Source organism: Harpia harpyja, chromosome 9, assembly GCF_026419915.1.
Source record: "Harpia harpyja isolate bHarHar1 chromosome 9, bHarHar1 primary haplotype, whole genome shotgun sequence".
Taxonomy (NCBI): domain Eukaryota; kingdom Metazoa; phylum Chordata; class Aves; order Accipitriformes; family Accipitridae; genus Harpia; species Harpia harpyja.
This window is the reverse complement of record NC_068948.1, coordinates 2,913,579-2,935,445: the sequence shown is the minus strand read 5'-3', so window position 1 is coordinate 2,935,445 and position 21,867 is coordinate 2,913,579. Positions and strand designations below refer to the sequence as shown.

General features: G+C 39.6%; 1 protein-coding gene across 1 annotated transcript in view; it reads right to left on the bottom strand.

Annotated features, from left to right (window-relative positions):
- Positions 1–62: 62 nt before the first annotated feature.
- The window catches only part of ZCCHC14 (zinc finger CCHC-type containing 14), a 55,514-nt gene continuing 33,709 nt past the window's right edge, over positions 63–21,867 (bottom strand). Inside the window, exons 3-13 of the mRNA XM_052796523.1 lie at positions 17,881–17,954; positions 15,003–15,074; positions 14,684–14,793; positions 12,695–12,789; positions 12,547–12,601; positions 10,841–11,114; positions 9,370–9,461; positions 7,767–7,894; positions 7,220–7,360; positions 5,661–7,133; positions 63–4,348 (exon numbers count right to left, since the gene is read on the bottom strand). Coding sequence (XP_052652483.1) covers positions 4,293–4,348; positions 5,661–7,133; positions 7,220–7,360; positions 7,767–7,894; positions 9,370–9,461; positions 10,841–11,114; positions 12,547–12,601; positions 12,695–12,789; positions 14,684–14,793; positions 15,003–15,074; positions 17,881–17,954 — 2,570 coding nt within the window. The 3' untranslated portion in view covers positions 63–4,292. The remainder of the gene's footprint in view (positions 4,349–5,660; positions 7,134–7,219; positions 7,361–7,766; positions 7,895–9,369; positions 9,462–10,840; positions 11,115–12,546; positions 12,602–12,694; positions 12,790–14,683; positions 14,794–15,002; positions 15,075–17,880; positions 17,955–21,867) is intronic.

The following is a 21,867-nucleotide window of genomic DNA, read 5'->3' as shown; positions in this document are numbered from 1 at the left end:
GCCAAGCTGGAGAAGCCCCCACACAGATGAAGCCCCTTTAAATTAAAAAAATACAAAGGGAGTCTGTTTAACTCTTTATTTTCCATACATTAAATTTACTCAGATAAAAACATTCTAAAAATGTACAATTTTACTTTTAACAAAGTATAATAAAACATAAAAATCCCAATACCAGAATACTTGACATTTACAATTCAAAATCAAATTAGCTGAATATTAAATATTTACAAAACTATTTAAAATATTTATAAAGTTACATGCACAATTTGTAATACTAGAATTGACCGAAGTAAAAGAAATGGCTCAAATGGGAGCAGGAGTTTCCTTCATTCCTAGTGGAAAGTTATGTCCAAGAGAAGCTGTTAATCTGCACTTGAAAACACACAGGATTTGCTTTCTGCTTCAGTACCAACACATTTCTTGCTTACATAAGAAAAAATTTAAGAGAGCAAATGGGTAGTTCCAAGGGTTTATTACAAGAGATGGTGGCGGGCAGGGGCGGCAGGAGGGTTACCGGGGCCTCAACCAGCAAAAGTGTTTTCTAGACTCTTGTGAGTGCTCAATTACATGGATTTCTGTGCAGATTTGCCCACATCCATCTCATTTAACAGGCGTTCTAGACTACCCCAAATCCACAGCTCCGAGTGTCCGTGACCGCCAATAAACAAATAGACAGCTAACCCATATGCAGGGGTTTCCGATGATGTCATTTTTATTTTGGGGAGGAGTGTCACTCTGCTGAATACCACAGACTACATTGAATTTTTGAGTACCTTCACCCTGAAGCTTGCCAGCGAGAAGTAGCATGAAACAGAACTCTGGGTAATGGTAAAGGTCTAGTGTTAGACTGTTATTTTCGGAAGTCTGGCACTTAATTTGCCAAGATTTAATGACCGTGGCATGAAAAAGTTTCACAAAAAGTGGAGTGTGACATGCTGTTTTAAGGAAAAGTATTGTGGAACTCTGATCCAAATACCTCGTTTGCTAAAATGAGGCTTCCCTCTTCATTCTCCTCCTGTTTAGCGTCAAGCCTGGCATATCTATTAATGCTTAATTTGCAGACTGCCAGCGCGAGGAGGAGTTTGCTGGAAATTCCATCCTGTTTCGAGTACTTCCATCACCAACACTCCCAAACGGAAAACACTTCTGAAACTGCACCGCACGTCGCTCACTCCCCCGAGGGAAGACTCATTGCTAACTTCTCCATGCCCCTGCAGCGAGATGACTTGGGATTCCCTTCTGTCTTACACCTAAAAATCATTTCTATTCCACAGCAAAATCCATTTTGAGAACTAATTCTTTTTATACTTTCAGGACAAAGATAGCAATAAATAGCATTCTTTGAAATCTCCATCTTTCAATGTATAAAAATAGGTTTCAAGGACTGGTTCTTTCAGCCAGTGAAGCTGGAACTACTATTCTAAAACAAGCTGCCTTACTTTTCGGGGGTAAAAAGATGGATTTGTGCCTTTGAAAACAGGTTAAGGATTCTTCTATGGAACTAAAGTGCTCTATTCAGACTTACCAACTTTGGTGGTTCTTGGTACAAAGTGGACAGCGTTCACTAGCAGATCTGAAGCCACAACTCGCTCTGATGGAGGGAAGGCTCTGCAACTGCTGCTGGCTCACCAAACATTTCTCCATTACACTCATGTTGCTTTAAGGTACTCAAGACTTCTGAATTTGAACTTACTCTAAAACCAGACCACCATTTAAAAACGTTACCTAAAAGTACACATAAGCCACTTTAAGAAACATCAGCCTTAACTTTACACAAAGGAAACAATCCCAAAGAAAGCTCTGAAGAAAGGAATGAAACAGTTTGCTGGACAGAAGTTCAGTTTTACAGTCCTTTTGTTATGGTTTCAACTCTGTGATGAATATTAGACGAGACTGTGTGCCCAGCCTTGGGCATTAAAACAAAATGAAACTGGTACAGATTTTCTTTTTTTTTTTTTGCTGTTGATTTTTGCTATTTTGAGAGGGTTTTTAACACTTGCATGTGTGTTGAAATACAGTTTATTTAAATACAATTCAGTTTTAAAACATTGTTTAAAAAAAGTGGAAAAAAAAAAAAATAATGTTAAGGTTTGGCTTTCAGCACATGTTCCAGGCCACTGGAGAGACCCTCAAAGCTGGAAATAGTAAACATCGTCACTGAAAACTGCACATTTCCTTCAGCGTAATACAGTATGACAGATTGTTCCTACCATTGTCTCAAGCTCATTAAGGCAAAGTAAATTGCATTGTCAGTTTTCATCACTTTAGTGTTGTAGGTCTGAAGGTTGTTCATTAGAACACAGGTAACCTCCTCAAACGCAGGCAGAGCGAACAGAAGCGTTTCAACAGTGTGTGCAATACTGCGGGTAGTGTGAGCTGGGCTGAGGATACACAAATCTGGTATTTTTTTTTTCATTGCATAGGAATAAAAAATATCTTTTTTTAAAACCAAACATTATGCAAATTTAGATTTTGGTTTCCATGAAGCCAAATCCGCTATGAGCTGCAGATCGCTACCTGGACCGAGTTTGGTTTCTTGCCATCTCACGTTACCGTGCCTCTCCGGTGACGCTCATTTATCCTGCTTGCCTCCCTGGCGAGGCTGACGACTGCCCGCTGAGAAAGCGGGACTGAAGGATGGCCCAGAACATTTCTTTCTTATCAACATGGTCCAGGAAGGTCTCGACTGTCAAGCTACTGCGTTACCCCCTCACACTGATGTTTCATTGCTAAGGCCCGATCTCCTCGGGGCAGCTCTGCACCACTTCAAAACCTTCTCGGATATGACTTCCCTCACTTCCAAGCGAAAGTCAGCTGCGCCACTACAAATACTATTCATCCTGGTGTGGTTTAAATTGGTGTAAGAAATACCTCCAAGTGTAAACAAGGCTTCAGACTTTAAAGGTGTCTTCCAAATTACAGTATGCAAATATCTCTATGTCAGACATTTTAAAGAGAAGGCCTCACCCATTTAATGCCGTCAAATTCCTCGGGTGAGCCATGAGGATTAGTATCTTCTTTCAACCAGACAGGACCAAACTGTTTCAAATTAGCAGTTCAAGATTTGTTTGGCTTCCTCTCAAGTCCTAATTTAGATTTGTCACCCACAAATTATGTACGCTAAGTAGTTAACACCAAAGCTAGTCATCTACAATCTATTGCAACGAAGGAGGCTGACAATAAATCCTTCAAAGTCTTGATAATAATGAAGTTTACTACCTTTTACATGTTTGACTTCTACCACTTCTGAATCCTGTAGCAAAAGCCTTGGGGTAGGAGTCAAAGGGTTTTTTTTATATAAAGTAAAGCAAAAGCTTACAAACTCTGCTGCCAGAGTTGTTGTTCTTTTTTAGGATGGTTTAAAATTCATTTACAAAAGCAGAATAATAAGGTTTCTGTGAAAGAGACCTATATACAGTAACAGGACGTAAAGGTTGTTTTGTGTATTACAGGAAAATATCCTTGAAGCCTTTATGACTCTGGAGTCTCTGGGACTTGGACCCTTGGAAACTAAGTTTATTCCACTGCTGGGAACCCAGCACTATCTAGTAATAAGTGAGACAATGAAGCACAAGTTTGTTTCCAGAAGGAACCGAAACTGCTCTGTGTGTTCTTTTGAAAGGGAAAGGAGAGACTTACTTAAGATTTTTATTGTGTAGTTAAGTCACATAGCCTGCTGGTGCCAATTTTTAAAAGTTGGAACTTCTTTGCCTCTTGCACTGGTCTCAGAGTGACACTGTCTGCTAAAAGTGCAGAAAGCTTGAAGAGTTTTACATTCTTCTGTAGTGCAATCCTTAAAAATCCCAGAGATTAGTGCCTGATCACTTTTGAAAAAAAGTAGACATTTTACCTAGCCCAGGGGTGCCAAAGTCCTTCTGGCGAACGGCCGCTCCTACCTTCAGCCTCCAGCTTCAACTTCAGAATGTAGCTGCCCTGGAGTTAGACATTTCACCTTAGAAAGTCCACCTATGGCAACATTCTCCAGCAAAAAAAGTACCTCGGATGTTGTACTTGCAACAGAAAATGCAGCTGGCCAGCTCCACCATCCATCCAGTACGCATCGGTCCTATGACACGTAGTCAGAAGTTCCAACAACAAGATCCAAGCTTGAATTTGGCAATCAAAAATGGGTTTGATGCACCCCTAAGCTAGATTTTCTACCTAGTCTAATAAAGTAAAGCACCTTTGGATTAAAAAATACATTAAGCTTAACAGCAACTGGACGTCTCAGTTTTGTATTTCAATCTCCTTGTATCTCCATGGCTTACAGTATTTTCTTGCCAGATAAAATATCAGTCTGTGGAGTCAAGACTTTCAGAGGGAGGAGCGTATTTCAGCCTAAACGTACCTGGGGGAGAGGAAACAGAAGAATTAAACATCATCAACCTTCTCGCATCTGTTGCATCTCAGAACTTTCTAAAACAACCTGCTTCTTATTAGACGTGTAACGCAATATTGCAGCGTACCACCGGCTTGCAGCGCCGCGGTGAAGCTGCAGAAGAGGCTGACAAGCATGTGTCTGCAGCTGGCGGAAATGAAACCCATAGTTTTACACAGTACAACTCACCAGCTTAGATGTAGTTTCAGGGCTGGCAAAAATTCGTTTGGGATAGTTTAAATGGAAATTTAATTAATGAAATGAAATTCAGCTTAAAAAGACAGCGGACTACATTTCTGAAGTTCTCCGAATTAGGACTGACGAGGCAGTGTTGTTTCTTGCCCACTGGCTACTATCAAAATATTAGCCACAGAAACTCCACTAATTAGTTACATTTTAGCACTGCTGTAAATTGCTGTCTCAAAATCAGTCACCTGTTAATTTATAGTGGTCAAATACTTGAGACCTTGTCTGCACCGTATAAAACCAGATACAGACATACACTGTAGACAAGACACAATGCAAAACATAACACCTCAGAGCTGTTCGCTCCAGTCAAAAGTTTGTATTTAATTTTTTAAGACTACACCACGTGCAAATTATCTCAACACAATATGTCAATCAAAATAAACAAGAAAAATGGGACTAAGAAGTGGTCTCAGTAAAGTAGCATTTCTCTCTTAGTTGTTTCCTGCCCGGAATTATGGATTTCAGCTCTCTCCTGGAGAAGCCTGTGCTGTACCCATGTAAGCAACATGCCCTACAAAATAATTATAGCAGCAAATACAGGACCTTCAAGAGCATTTGAACAGTAATTCTTCATCTAGGTTACTATTTTGGGGAGGAAGGGAAAGGGGGAACAGAGATGGTCAGTTTGTAAACTTCCCAGGGAACTTGCAGTTATAACTCAAGATGACCTGAATGACAAGGTATAAGCAGCAGCAACAATTCCGCTGCAACCTGTCCACAGAACCTCCTTCCCTCCCTCCCGCAGAGCCCACTTCTTCCCAGAAACCAGCACAAGCCCCGCAGAGCACCGGGGTCTGACCCAGGGCCTTACTGGGGCCCTGTCCTTGTGTTGGGTCTGCACAAAACCAAGTTTCAACTTTTGCCAATATAGCCCAAAACCACCGGCTTTCAAGAACAAGATTTTTTTTTATGCAAGTCAGAAATGAAAAGATTACGGCACTGCGACCAGACTCCCTCCTGCCATTCCCCCTGGCTAAATGCAACGCTCTGCATGTAAGCCCCGTCCCGCATCAGTCCCTCCACCTGCTTTTACCTTGTCGATTGAAATCCATCGGAGGCTGTTTGCAGTCCTGAGCTCTGTGACCACTGGCCCCGCAGTTGTAACAGGAGAGATTCCCATTTTTTTTGTGACTTGAACCATTGCTGTTTCCCATCATTCCCTGTGCCTGATACACCCCTGCTGTCCCTGCCATAAAGTTCTGCATTGGCGGTACCGCAAACGTCGACTGCCCAGTCATTACGGAGTCCGGTGCTATACCGCTGTTGTAAGCGGTGTGGACCACGGGGAAAGTCGTGCTGCTGTTGTACTGCTGCGTGTTGATATAGCCGTTACTACACAAAGGGTTGAAGGGCAGAAACGGAAAAGTAAACATTGAAGGTCCTGAAAAGGGGTGCTGAAAATAGTTAGCGTAGCTGACGGTCATACCACTCGAACCACAGTTCCCGCTGCACCCGCAGGAGCTGCACACCATGCACCCGGGCGGCTGCGGCTGCTGCTGCTGGTGGTGATGGTGGTGATGGTTCTGGTTTGGTACTGGGATGCTCCCTGCGGATCCGCTGCTGCTGCTGCTGCTGCTGCTACTGCTGCTGCTGCTGCTGCTGTAGAAGTTGTTCTCAGCGACAGATGAGAGTGTGGGGCTGGAGCTGGGTGCAGGGCAGCTGGGCAAATTCGCCATGGTTGCAAATGATGTGGAGGGGTGGCTGCTGGAGGAGGCTGCATTACTGTTTGCGCAGAAGCTGCCTTGCATCGGCGCCACTGGCACGCTGCTCATTGCAGAAAAGGCAACTTTGGTGTTGGCTGTGTAGAGAGCAGTCCGGGGATTTATTATTGCAGGGGACACTGTTATTTGCATATTACTGGAGCAGGAAGTCTGTCCGGCAATGGCAGAATCGGTAGGAAGAGACGAAGACACCAGGAGTTTGATGGGTGGACGAGCCACATGGAAGACTGTGCTGGATGTTACAGTGGCAGCAGTACTCGTTTCTACTATTAATCCCGGCTGCTGAGCTGTTTTTATCACTCTGTCCAGAGTCGAAGCATGTACGACTTTGGTTCGAGGACCAAAGTTAATAGTAGATGTGGGTGAGCTGTTCTCAGCAGCCCCTGACAGCACTTGCAAGGGCTGGTGGGGAGAAGATGCAGACATTACATCCACCACTGCATTTCCAAAGCTCTTTTCCATTTTTATGCTGCCCCTAGGTCCAGGAGAAACTTTATTTCTTTCCTCTAAAGATAAAAGAGAATGCATAGACGATGAAAGTAGCTTCATGTCTGCATTGCCACGGTCTGATTTATGCACTGAATTTAGCATCCGAATGGGGGTGATATGAGTAGAGGCCGCTGACATCATTTGCATTGGCAGAGCGTGGTGGCCGGACGGATTGGAGCCTGCATCGTTTTGCACTGGTAAGACCTGAGCCGTGGGTCTGGCAGAGCTCGAAGTGAAATGATTCAGTAACATCACTGGCTTCTCCTTTTCTGAACCGTCTAAGTGAATCTCTAAACCTAGGGACAGAAACATCTATAAATACAACTGCTTCACTAGACAAAGCTGGGCAACACAGGCACACTCTTTGGTTGTTTCTGCTTACGTCTCTCGTTCTCCTCGGCGCTGTCTGAGCTCTCTTCCCTTGTCTGGATCCCCATGGGGCTGGAAGAAGAGCTGGAGTACTCAGAAGAGCTGCCCTCCCGGGGCAGTGGGTGGGCTGGCTGATCCACATCCACTCGCAGCTCTGCAGATAAAGGGTGTGCAAGCCATCAGGGAAAGCAAACAAGAGTGGTAACACCTACTTGACAGGACCTAATTACAACTGTTTCATGACACCATCTAACATACAGTGATGCTCAAGATGTACAGAGATACGTATCAGCTAAGAAACAGGGGTCTGGAGGGGTAACACTCGCTGACTAGTGCAGCTAGCCATTCACACGGAGGCCAGGAAGAGGAAGCTACTTTTTATTGCACTCCATATACGCAGGAATCGGACTTTTTGATTGCTCCCTATTAAGCCAATGACATTTTGGAAGATAAAGCTCATGACAGGTTGGTGAAAAAGCAGCGTAAGAATGAGCTTGCTCTTGATCAAGGACATATTCAGCCCCAAGAGCACAGCAGTGTCCCTTGCTCCTCTTTCTTACCTGCAGCATGGTTGCCACGAATACTCTGGATAGGCCCTACATGCGTAGTAGGGGGAACCCTTGCCACACCGCTGCTGGTAACTGAAGAAGGTGTTGTGGGGTTTAGGCACCGTTTCTCCGATTTTTCTCTACAGGGTGATGGAGAAACATATGAAGAAGCAGAAACTGGCTAAAGCACAACAGATAAATCAACTTCTGAATGAAACTGAAGCAGACAAAGCCCACTAAGTAATCCACTAAATGTTATGCTAATTTCAAATGGAAACATTTGGAAATTGCATCAATCTTGACCGTAGCTTCTTGCCAGCAGTTACACTTGGACTGCTTGCCATCTGATTACAATACTCTTATTTGTACAAGGTAAAACATCACCAAATGGTGACTAAATTCTATCACACTTTACTTAAGCGCGTCCCAAACCTAGCCATGCACACCAAAACCAAAGAGAAGGCAACGCAGTCCAAATTTTTCATTTTGCCAACACACTCTGGAAAAACTAAGAGTGATGAAATATGCTGTCAAGGAACTTTGATAAATGGGCATGGATTTGGATTTTTTTTTTAATTGCTTTTTAAGTAACTGCAGTAGCTTCAGAATAAACATTTCTCTCTAAATGGAGATATAAAAAATAGGACAATCTGTTGCACCAGTTTCCCCAAAGGGCTATTAATATGGTACAGAGCACTGGCCTTCTTTATATCACCACCACCACATAAAGCTGTGATCTTCCTGAGACCAGGGATACCTGCAACAGCCCTGACTTTCAGTGGTTTGTCCCCATACAAAGTTAGAAGTCCAGACCCTGTACGGGTACCATCTGGCAACCCGCACCCCAGCTCTGGCAGTCAGCAAAGGCCCGAGCGGCTGCAGCTGCCACAGCTGGCTTGGGTCACCGCGGGACACCAAGGAGGCTCTCAAAGCAGCTGTGCTCCGTCCGCACCGACTGGAAGCCAAAAAATTGTCAGGTCTTACGAAGAAAAAGTCCTGCTGGGCACCCTGACTTTCTGGGTACATCACCTGAGCTTGCAAACCCTACAGCTTGCTTGCCTGGTTCCCTCCTACCCCATGAAGCTCAGGTAGGTGGTAAGCCCAAAACCTAAATGGGCTTTGCACACTTGCTTTACAATACCCATTATACAAGTATAAAAAAAAAAACAACAAACAAACCAACCAACCAAAAAACCCCCCCCAAAACCCCCACAAAACCCAAGCAACAGCATGTATCTTTTGTAAATTATTTAAAAAACATCCCCCTCCTTAGAAGAGCTGTCAGCATGACAGGTGAAGACAGGCATTTATGTTACAACTGGGTTGCTGTGTCCTTTTAAAACGGAATTTACAAATTCTTTACATTTGGTTATCCTTACCACAACCCTGAACAGACGACAGTAAACCAGTAAGTACTAAATATTATCTAGTCGGCCCCCATTTCAAGAGCTTTTCAAAGTAACCGACACAACTGCAGAGGAAGGGAGATAAGCATTATGCCTATTTACAGGTGGGAATCCTCGTAGGTTTATGGTCTGGAAAGCAACGACCATTGTAAAACTTTCATTAAATATCTTAGGACCTTAAAAAGACAGTCCCCTCCACCCCCACTTACTTCTCCAACTCTAGCTGGGTCTTGAGCTTCTTCTTTGCTCCCATGGTGAGGGATTCAAACTTATTGAGATCTTCCTCAGTAAGGCTCAGAAACTTGTAAAGAAAAAAATGCCATGCTTAGTTTTACAGCCTGAAATATTCTTATTTACATTTTCAGTAAAGATCAGTTCTGAAAGGCAACTTTAAAGCCATTTTTTTAACATTTATTAATTCAGAGAAACTCTCCACTCCAGTTTTAAATTATAGAATCAGTGTACAATAAAAATGTGGGGGACTGGCATGAAAGAAAGAAATCTGTAGATTAAATTTAATTAGGTGTGTGCTTACAGTAACTATTCACAATAAAGATGAAGTAATTAGTGTACATATTAAAATAGAACTTCGTGCTATAAATGAGTTTAAGGATCTCTTTCTCTTAAAAAAAATCACTCTAGTTTTCCTACTTGTGTCATTTAACACAGAAATTAATGTGCAGTCATCTCATCAGTTTAATTGGAAAATATACTCCAAAATTAAATTTTGTAATAAAATACAGACATAGAATATGAAAATAAAATATAAAAGTTTATAATATAATGAAAATTAAAGCCAGCAAAGTATGCATAATAATACGTGCTTTTTTAAAACACACTAGAATATGCACAGCTTTGCTACTTTAATAAAGAAAAAAACCACTATATATTTCCCCTCACATAATGAAGAAAATAAAATCAGAAGACTCTGGTAACATATTATAATGAAATACATACAACGTACTATAACCAGCACAAAGCCCCCCCCAATTTAGACCTGGCTCAACCTAAGCACTTAGTCCACTGGAGGGCGTTCAAGGCTAAAAGACAGTGAGCGGACATGAATTTTACAGATGGAGCTGGGTAAATGCTGTAAAAGTATTCTATGTAGATAAAATCCAGCACACATAGGTATCATTCATGACTCTTACTATGCAAATACATAAGCAATTATTTTTCCACAAGAATTTCTGCAGAAAACAAAAACCTCACATTCACTTGCAGGTACGTGCACACGCTGACGTTCATGTCAGAAATCTCCGTGAATCTATTTTTGAAAATAAGGATAACCAAATATTTTGGAAGAAAAATCAATCAAGAAGCAGAAATTAAAAAAAAAAATCAACAAACTTTAGCTATCTACTGCACATCAAAGGGATGAACAGGGAGCCAAAGCAGAGCTCCTAAGACAGCATGCAAGTTGGATCTTCAAGCATTCAGTGAAGAATTCTGAAACTGGCAGCAGCTGTTGAACAGCCCAGGCCCCGGACACAACACAGATCGAAAATAGAAAGAAGGTTTTCATCCAAATATTATTGCTTCAAGAGAGCGCAAACCTTCACGGCATTTGCCAATAACTTCTGCAATTCTCAGTGCAGATGTTTGCAGCCTCTCTCTCTGCACTAGAGAATATAAGGATAATTTAAGAGATGGCACCCTTTTCTTCATCTACTGCCCTACCTTCTCCATGGTGAGCTGTTTGAAGACAGGATAGTATTTGTGCAACCGCAGTTTCCTGAGCCAGTCTAAGATCCCATTTTGCTCCTGTGTCTGAGGGGTCTGTGGACTGGAAGACATTAACATGGGTGAAGAAGAGGTGTCCATCTGGGTGCGATAGGCCAGCGATGAGCCAGTACCTCCTGCATGGGAACAGTGGGGTAGTGCAACGGGAGCAGCAGCCGAGTGCTGAACGTGATTCTGAGAAGACTGAATGCCAGCCACTCCACATATAGGTCTGCAAAATAGTAACATAATTTGATTTAGCACATTGAATCTGTCACCCAGAGTTCAGCTACTACGGCCATACAGATCTACCACTTCCAGGATTTCTGGTAAAATCTGCACTGTTTGATCCAAGTTACAGATTTGTACGTATGCTGTTCAATAGCACAATAAAAACAGTGCAGTTTATGGCAAATGGTAAGCCTTATCTTCAGCTTTAGCAGAGGTTTCCTTCTATAATCATAGAAAATATATGTTCTACTACCTCTCTGTGATTTAAAAAAAGATTTAGAGAGAATGGCCGTGGTGCAGCTTTGCATTATTAAAAAGAAAAAAAGAAGCCCAAATATAATCCTGTGGAGATTTTTTTTACATGTGGAATGGCAAAATAACCCACAATATTGGCTCCTTGGAGGGTTCTGGTTTGTGTTGGAGAAAATGAAAATTGCCTCTTAAAAGAATGAGTTCTGAGTTTGTTAAATCCTAACAAAAGGCAAGAGAATTTCTTCCCTCCTTTTCCCAAGGCTGACTTCTACCTCCCTTGGAAGAGGCTTCCTTCCTCCCTCTGAAAGGAAAACCCCTGCTGTACAAGGAAACATTCAAATATGCTGTAGAGAGAAAAAACCCCTTTCAGAGATGCTCTAGTCTCCCTTTACCCAGGAAGACTTATACTAGGGACAACCAGATCTGTGCCTACAATTCAGATGATCATTATTCCTTTTAAGTATGTGACTGAGACCATTACGACTTACGCAGTAAGCAGCAGATCACGAAGAAAGCATCCATCACCACAGCTCAACATTGAAGTGTTGATGCCAATTAGTAGTTACAGCTTTAAACATTTTGAGAAACGCTGCTTAGAACACGTGTTCATAGGTTTTACTGCCAGCAGGAACGCTGCAATCATCTCATCTCCCATATAACGCTGGTCAAAAGGTTTCCCTAAGAGCCACTGCTGATGTGATAACCGCCAGTGACAAGACATTCTGTCACGATGCTAGAAAGTTTGGTCCAAAGGTAATTACATTTTATATCCTTTGTTTTTGAAGCTGAAGTTGAATTCTATCTTCCATTTCCAGTAATTGTATCACGTTCTATTTTGACTTGCAAACTGTTACCTACGTTTTGTTGTATTTGTGATCAACTCACTGCAAAACTCTTCTTCAAGCAATTACCTATACTGAGCTCTAAGATGCGTTTTCTTACAGCATGTGAATAATGAACAAATGACAACACTAGGAATGCTAGTAGTACCTCATACCAATATTCTCACCATTTGTCTCTTCTGGGCAGATCACACACTAAGACTAGAATTTCTTAAAATCTTCTACAGATGAATATGAAAGTGTAGATGCAAATAAATCCCCAGGGTGAGACAGGTAATTACCTATGTAATGGGGTTTTACAACTAACCAGAACAAATGTAAACAAAATAAATATTTCACCTTCCAGATGTTCCCAGCGTAGTTCCTACTTTATACAGGGAGGGGTTGCCAGGATCTAAAAACAGGGAACGGAAGTTACAAATGGCATCGGTTTATGAAATGTACATCAGTACAAAAAAATTCATTTTTAAACTTTATTTAAACTTACTTGAACTCTGAAGTTGCTGTGAAGGAGATGAAGTGCTGAAGAACTTTCTAACATGGTCATTTTTCACCACATGGGAAGGTAATGGTGCCAAATACCTGCATGTTCATCAAAAGCAAACAAAACCCCCCATTCTGTTATATTTGATTTGCAGCTGCCTATGCAATCATGACTGTACATGAAATTTTGAAATTGAATTTGAAATTTTGAAACTAAAACATAAAAGACCTTTCAAATTAATAACACCATGCAATTCTGAATCAAAGTAGACTTGAAACGTATGGACATTCTTATCCTTAATAATACTTAAAACACATTACCATTGTGTTGCTTTCACTCTGTTTAGTGTTTCAGTAAAGATACTTAATTTAGGAACACCGAACACTAGAAAACGTTAAAATATGAACTTGAAACTTCCCTTTCAAATTCACAAACCTAAGACCATAAAATATAGATGTATCTGTTATTTACTTTTCTCCTCTTCCAGATAAACAGCAGATGCAGAGTCTGGCAGTGTAGGGGAAAAAGGCTATAAAACTTATGTCACATTCTCCCAGGACTGCTGTGCCTCTTTTGGGGGGAAAAAATGGCAATCTCCTAAAACTGTGCAATGTATGAAGTGAGTTCTATCGACATGACTAAACTTCTTGTTGTCATGCAAACTCAGCTGCCTTTTGCCACATCTTCTATAGATTTGAAAATGTATAGAAAATTGTTTAAAAAAAGAAAGCATTTTGACCATATCTCTGTCATTTTTTAAGTGTTTGAATAAAAAATAATTCAACTTTACACACAATGTGCTTTCCACCTTGAAAAATCACAGTTCATTTCTGAATTTTTCAAATATGTAGCACTTAACAGAACAGCCTCTTTCTCTGCTCCAAAGATACAACCGTTGCTGTGTAAACGCAGTTTGCTGCTCTATTAACCTAGATTTGTAAAGACTGTTGCTAGCTAAACAGCACCAGCAGCAACATGCATTCTCTCTTACCCTCCCTAATTCTTGTCAATAGGCTGTGATCCTCAAAGCACAGAAGGGACTGTTTGAAATGTTAACGCTGTTTGCCATGAAAAATAATCTAGGCATGCACCTGCTGGCTCTGACTATGGAAAAACAATATCCACGCTGCCAATGATGGATAAAAGTCTGTCTTGACTTAGGGAAAATAGGGGTTTAGCAGAAGCTCTAACAAAAGTTAATTAGTATTTTAAAATGTCATTTAATACTTTGCAGATACAGACAGTAGTAGCTGAAAATAATTTAAGTCCCTCAACTTTTCCTAGCAAAACTATTTCAGTATTTAGAAAGAGAGAACTGATGTGACCTGCCACAGATGATGATTTTTAAATTGGTGGTTTAGGTTAGATAATGGCCAGGTGATTTGTGATAATGTGAGGAGGTACTATCTAAGGCTTCAAAAATTTCTTAGCTGTTAATGGCTTCCAAAAATTTAATGGCTATAATATATACATACCTACCTTTTTAAAATTAAAATAAACATCACGACAACTTAAAACAACTGAGACAATAAAAAACTCTGTGAAAGGGTGGGGGGTTGGGGGGGAAAATCCCCACAACCCATCCCTCAATACAGAAGGATAACTATTCAGGCAACTATTTTTTCCTGAGCTTTGATGTTTTTTTTTTTTTAAAGCAGTTTTGGCTATTTTTTGAGTCCAAACCAAGCTTCTGCAAAGCCAATGATCCTCTATTTGTTTTTAACAAGGAATGAGGAAATGTCAGTTCTCCAGGAAGCTTAATACAGAATATTATTACCATCTGTATTTCTGAAGAAAGAATTCCTGAAAAATTCTAATGCACTGGAATTAGTAGAACGTCAAGAAATAATGCTTAGGATCAAGCTCTAATTTCTTGAAAGTAATTTAGAGTATGAACATAATATTTCTATTTCCTGTTTCTTTCTTCCACTTGGTGAAAAAAGCCAAGTGTCAAGATAAAAAAAACCCACAACAATAAAAAACACAGCATACCTAAGGTCCGATTCCAGGTCCATGTGGTTCCGTTCTAGGTAAAATGAATCTGGACCAGCTAGGCAAGGAATGAATTTCTCCAAGTTTTCTTCTGGATACAGCTGAGATAGCTAAAGGTGGAGGATATTACAAATAGTAAGTGAAAAGAAGACTTGTTACTCATAGGAGATTCAAGGCACAGCAATTTGTAAGTCAAACATTTTATGAAATTCAATCTATCTGTATTATCTCAGTACATTTTGAAAAATGTCATTGAACAAAATTACATACAGGGTCAAAACATCTCTCCATTTTCAAGTATTTTTTGTATTGCCTTTACCTTTGAAATAAATTCAGTCACTTCAGTGGAAGATTTGGTTACCAACGTCACTGAAGAATCAGACCACAGGACCTTAGGAAGTAAAAATTACTCAGTTTAGTAACTAATAGTCAGGGATTTAAGTTTGGTTCCAAAAGATCAATAACAGGTATCAAATGTCCCCCACAGACTGCAAGAAAGTTTGTAACCTGTGACATCAATAAGGAAAAATTTTTTTTGTGTACAAGTTACTATTACTCAGTCTTCCCTTGCTGCCCGATTCTTGCTGTTGTTATACTTAACAACTATTCTGAATGCTTGAAAAAGCACTTCATAGTTTACACAGCCATTGCACACTGCAGACATCCAGTATTAAGGAACAGACTACTAAGTAATGGAATATTTTTTTTCTTATTATTGTTAAAGAAAACAGCTAGTTTGTAGAATCTGATGTACAATATGAACAACTCACCACAGCACAACAGTGCCTATTTATAATTAATCAACTCCATATGCCATGCAAATTGAACATGGCAGCAAGTCACCCCACTGCAAAAAAAGGCAGAACCTTAGAAAGGAAACCTGCAGTTACTGCTCTAGCTGCGCTCTTTAGACACCATCTTGTATATGCCCTAGAAAAAGGAAAGAGTTCAGTATCTCTTCCCATACGCTTTCTGCATTAAGTCATTACATTCTTAGATACAGAGGCATTTATTGCTTGGTAGATGATTAGTTTAACTGAGCCAAAAGTCAGCATTTCTTGGCACGAAGAATATCAGCATGAGACTGGCCAGTGATAAGTCCCTTCAGACTTAAGATACATCTATTCAAGGCGTTTGGAAGGCATATGGATCTTCAGCAGTTCTATAGAGGAAGAAGCTGGTTTTATGTGTTTAAGAATGAGGAGGCCATCTTCTCACATGACACTAGTTTCAATGACAACTGAAAACATACACAAAGTTTTTCCAGCCATCAGAATGCTGCCAAAAAGACTGGTGAGAGGAGAGTATTTCAAAATATATTACATAATGGAGGAATTTCCTCTCTGCAGAGCTGTTACACAAAAAGTAAGGGGAAAAAAAAAAAGAAAAGAAGAAAGAAAACTTAAGCAGTTTCTGGTATTACAAAGCCTGTAGGGGTTTTTGCTTGTTTTTTTAACATGTCATGATAAATTAATACTTTTTTTTAGATTCATGAGAAAATTCAGAAAATATAGGAGAAATTTCTTTCTTTCTAGTTTTGTTATAACCCAACATTTGTTACGACTTATGTTTTGCTAAGTTGTTATAATTTTCAATACTTATAAAATAATAATGTGAACCATAAATGCAGAGAACAATAGCATTCTGAAGCGATGCTGAAAACACTAAACTGGTCTATCTATTGACCTTCTATTCCCAAGCTACTAAACAAAACATTTAATAGTTGGGTTTCTAACCCAGCAAACAGCAATTTATTAGCTCAGCTAAACTATGCACTGTTCTTTCACAGTTACAAGCTGTCAAGTGAAATACTGGTAAAAGTAATTTCTGGTATTTATAGAAGAATTTATAACAAGAAAAGATGTTTCACAAGATACTAATACATAACGGGAGTCCAGACAACTGTACAATTCATAAAGATTTTTAAAACCCTTTGAAAAAATCCTTTCTAATATTGATGACATTTGGAACAATCACGGGATTCAGAAAATTCAGAACATTATCCATGAATCGAGTCACGCAGAGGTTAATGCTGTCAACATCACAAGAAGATGCTAAACTGATGCTCTATCTTGGGTGGTAGTTCTAAAGAGTAACTTTTTCTTTTTGGTAAAAGTTGTAGATAATTGAAATTCTACTGTCCATTTTCTTTCGGGTTCTCCTTTTCACACCAACTGTTTGGCTCTGTTGCCTCATTAAGCAAACCAAAGACATTTTCTGGGCTTTGCATTCTGAATTTTGGAATACGTCGTTCCAACTAGATGGGAGAAAAGCAGTTTGTCATTCTTTCTCGCCAGCACCCAGAATCCAGTCTCCGCTATTAATACAAGGTTTCACAGAATGAAGTCATCCCTCCACAGAAATTGTGAGCAATGACCGAACCTCCAAAAGCTGCGTAAAAACAGGGGGAAAGCCACTTCTCCTAGCAGCTTGTGGCTAACCACTCTCATTCCAAAGAAACTATTCTCACTTCCAGTTTGAATTAGTCTGGCTTCAATTTTCAGACGACAGTTCCTGTTATGCCTTTTTCTGCTAGATTAACACCCCCTTTATTGTAAAATATTTTCTTCCCTTTGAAAACGCTTTTATATGATACTGAAAGTCATCTTTCAGTCAAGTTCTTTAAGTCTCTCACTACATGGCATTTTCCTCAAGCCTTGAATAATTTCCATAGCTATTTTGTGTACTCTTCAACACCCCTTTTAAAACCAGTAACGCCAGAACCATATGCCAGTCTCACACTCCCCTCAATGCTGAATGCAAAGATAAATGACCATCCTACCTCTTTTCCCATACGTGCAGCTGTAGCCTGAGAGTCTAAATTCTCATTTGTCCAGATTAAGACTTAAATTCTTTCTAGCTTCTGCATTCCAGCACATAACCATTCTGTAAGTGTGGCATGGTATTTTCCCCTAAATATATACTTTGCCACGACTTCCTGCATTAGACTGAATATTTTTTTTGCCTGTGTCCCACTTACCAGACAATCTCTGAATCATCCACAAATGTTCATCAACAGCCATTTATGACTACTTCCAAATAATTGATTAAAAAATACAGCCACCATTTATCCCAAAGGACCTCCACTAGACCAATTTCTGGGATCTAACAATAAAGTTTGAGAATTTCTTTAACTCCTCCTTAAATATTATCCACCCTTCTTTCCTTGTAAAAAAACCCCAATCACCAAAACTTACCTCAAAGGAATATTCAACATTTCTTTCATTCTTCTTGTGTGCCAGTCCCTTTAATTCTACTTTTTCAACACTCACTATGAAAAAGCAAAGAGATAAGAAGAATGAGGAGGATATTCTTAAATGAATGCAAAAGTGATGACTCTTTGGTAGTGCCAGGAGTTGCTTTGAGAACATCTGACGACTTGCAGCGGTGCTTAAAGTGCACAGCTTGGGCTTGCCTCACTCAGCAGGTAGGAAGGTTGATTCCACCGCTCCATGATACTTTCAATTCTAGCCTTAGCAAAGCTTTGTTTCAGCCAGTACCCAAACAATATACTAAATGCAAAGTTCTTTATTTCCTCATGGCCTTATCATACCACTCATCCGTGTAATGACAGAACGCTACACAAACATGCATGGATTTATCTTAATAACATCAAGTAGCAAATACCATCCCTATGAGGGAAAACTGGCACACAGAGAAATGAAGACAGGCAAAAGTCTCCATGTTGTCAGGGGCTGATTTTGCAAGGAGTTTACTGTGGTTTTATTGCTGTATTGACATCACGAAGACTCCTTGACTGCAGTTTCATGGAAAATTTCAGCTTCAATTACTGCAGTTTGAGTAAGTTGTAAGTAAAAACAGGATCTTACTGTGGAAAGGGTTGAATAACAGTACAGGTCACTGCTTCCATCTCTACATATGATACGCAGACTTTAAAGACGTGATCTGACGCAACAGGCATTTAATATGCTAAATTCTTGGAGACTCATTTCCCAATACATGCAGATCAGAAATTCCACCATGCTAAACTTTATGAAGATTATTTTACTGACTTTCTATTTCTCTTGCAAATTTCTTCTGCCTTTTGACTGCATGCATGGGGATACACACACAGAATTTTTCTTATAAAAAGCTAATTTACATTGGCTTAAAAATTCAAAAGCAATCGTACTAAAACAAAGTCACTAGAATTTTACCTCCAAGCAACAGATGCTTGAAGGGACGCATGCTGTGTATATTGTGTTTTCACTTAGAGATTCTAACAAACAAAACCCAGAGCCCTACCACTTTGTTTCTGGGGAATCACCCTTTACAAGATGTTTACCTGTTTTCAAAACTATTTATACACTATATTACCTGTAAGACTCAAACCTATGTTTATCACACATAACTTCCTCATAACATAACTGCATGACAAAACAGTTGCAGTGCAAAAGTCACAGCAACAGCATTACAACAGGCAACCTGTTTCATCAGCCCCACATCTCTCTATTCCCCACAATGAGACTTCAGCCAAAGCCACCCTATTGCCTCTCTGGAGCTTGATTTTCCTCTACCTTAAAACAATCACAACCTAAAGTCTTTATTGTGGCCATTTAAAAATTTTTGTTGTGCCCTGTTCATTTAAAAACATTACAACCTAGGTCTTGTCTGTTTTAAAGACCTCCTCTTTGAGTCTGATTTATTTGCAGATGAAATTTTTAGAACTGGCAAGTTTTAAATAGATCTACAGACACTCGTGGCTGTCTTTAAAATACAGAATTAACATTCCTTTTATGATCATCTCAACAGTTCCTTCTCCATGTACTTCCCAATTACAATAACATAAATCCCTGAGCTTATGAATAATGTCAATTCATTACTACTTTCTCCCGCATATTATGCTTTTTGTAGAGACTTGCTCCTCTTAAAGTTTTCAGTGGATTCCTCTCACGCTTCTGAAATGATTTTACAGTACTACTGCACTGTTACACTGCATGCTGAGCACCACAGGAATAAATCTTCTGCATGCCAGATATTGATGAACTATCCAGACAGTATGTAGTGTCATAAAGATTTAGACATGCACATGGTTCAGAGGTTTTCTTACCATTTTAAGAAAAAAAATCTCCCTCTGTACACTTATTTAAGAGAATTCAGGGCACCCTTAATTGTGACCACAGTTAAAATATACTGAACATTGATTGGAATTATATGTACTTCAGAATTATAATTAGAAAGAACTTGTAAAGTGGATATTAAGAGGGGGTATCACCATACTGTTGGTGAAACAGCTGAAGGATGAGCAAATAACCTGTAGAAAGCCTAGTGTCAACTGCTGCAACATCTGTTTTTGGAGTAGGACAAAGAAAGCCAGAAAGACATAGCAAGTGTTACTTAACATTTGTCATTTATAGCAAATCCACTGTCACTTTACTGAAACTCTGTTCTGAGCATTAGCATTTTCTACAGTAGTCAAATACCATTTCTTCTATCTATTCATTATTCTTCTACAGTGATTCAAGCAAAATAGGATTACCTATCAATATAAAATAAAGCTATTTCTGTTTTACTATGCAAGTTAATAAAAAACTTTAAATCACCTCGTGGATTTTGTTGTGCTGACAGTTACATGACCTTTTCATGCTAAAGTTCTGGTCTGAACTTGTTCAGTTAATATAATCTGCTGCAGTGAATTTATCCTCTGGAAAATGACTGCAATTAGCCAAGTGAACCATTAGGTAGATACTTCTGCACTGACTGCAGTGATCCTAAACTGAATCTTGTAAGATTAGGTCTGTTCTAGAGCATGAAATATAGTTCACTGTGCAACAGCAATATGCTTCTAGGGACAATTGACTGGATAATTTCTAATACTATACAAAGTGCTTCAGTAATTTTCTCCCAGCTAGCTAATACCGTGAAAAGTATCATCTGTCTAAATTCCAGAGTTCTTGTTTAATTTGTCAAGTTGTATGTTTTTGTTATGTAGCCTCTCACATACTTTTTGTATTATTTAACTTGTGGTTGGTTTGATTAAAATAGCCTTCCTAAACCTACAATGAAGCTTAACTTTATTCAGAGCAGTCAATAATACAAAACTCAGGAAAAAAAAACAACCATGCCATCTACCAAGCAGGAGTGAGTAGATATTAAATTTGCTAACAAATTACAAAGTAAAAAAAAAAATAATAATTTTTTTTTTTTTTACTGTATTTACTCTCAAAGGCATGGGAAATTGCTCTAAGAGCTGACTCTACCCAATATCACTATAAATGATTCCATGACCAGAAAAACCTTTGTACGGAATTAAGGACACATGATACTGTTGTCTTTTCAGGATGCTGAATTCAGCAAAACTCAAGCTTCCCAACTCAGGGGATTAAAAAAAAAAAAAAAAGTTAATGTTTCTAATTCAGGAGATAGCCAGAGCAAGTATATTTGCACTACTTTAAATCCGAGCTTTAGGTCTGGAACTAATCAATGGGAATTCATCCACAAGCAGTCCAGGTATGCTCTCCACGTTAGGCTTTGTTGTTGTGCATGGGGCAGGAACTGACCACAGCAGCTTGGCAGGGTACGATACAAGTCATGATACAAGATCTGAGACCTACCTTTCCGTCTGCTCCTCTCCCAGCACCTCCCTGTAAAACCATCCAAGAAAAGTGCTTGTGTGTGTATGCGTACATGCCTCCCTCACTGCTTCAGTTTCTAAGCTGCATTGGCAGAGGGGCACTCAAGACTTTTCATCATGGACATTCACCAGTAATTATCTGCGAAATTAAGGCAGGTAAGTGAAACAGTCGGATGAGATCACAAATGACATGAAAGGAGTAGAGAAATACAAAGGAGGTTTGTAGAACTTCAATGCTGTAGGAGAAGCTCTCATCGAGGCTGTGGCACCTTCTGTGTTACAAGTGTCTTTTGGCATCATTCAGAAAAGGGCAGAGTACTGGGACAGATGCACACAACCCTAATCACGCATTCGTAGTTACTAGGAATCAGATTTTTCAATAGCTGAACCTTTGTCTTTTACTGAACTCTACTTTGAAAGGGCAGCAGACAGTACAAAATCATCTTCATTCACTCACAGAGATTTTCTGCAGTCAAATTTCCTAAGTTAGGTGTTTGGGTTTTTTACTACTTTATTTGCTGCTTTCTTTTAAACACAAAAGCAAAGCATTCTTCATGTAGCTTTGAATTGTACATAGAATTGTATCAAGTATGGAAGCTTGCATTTGAAA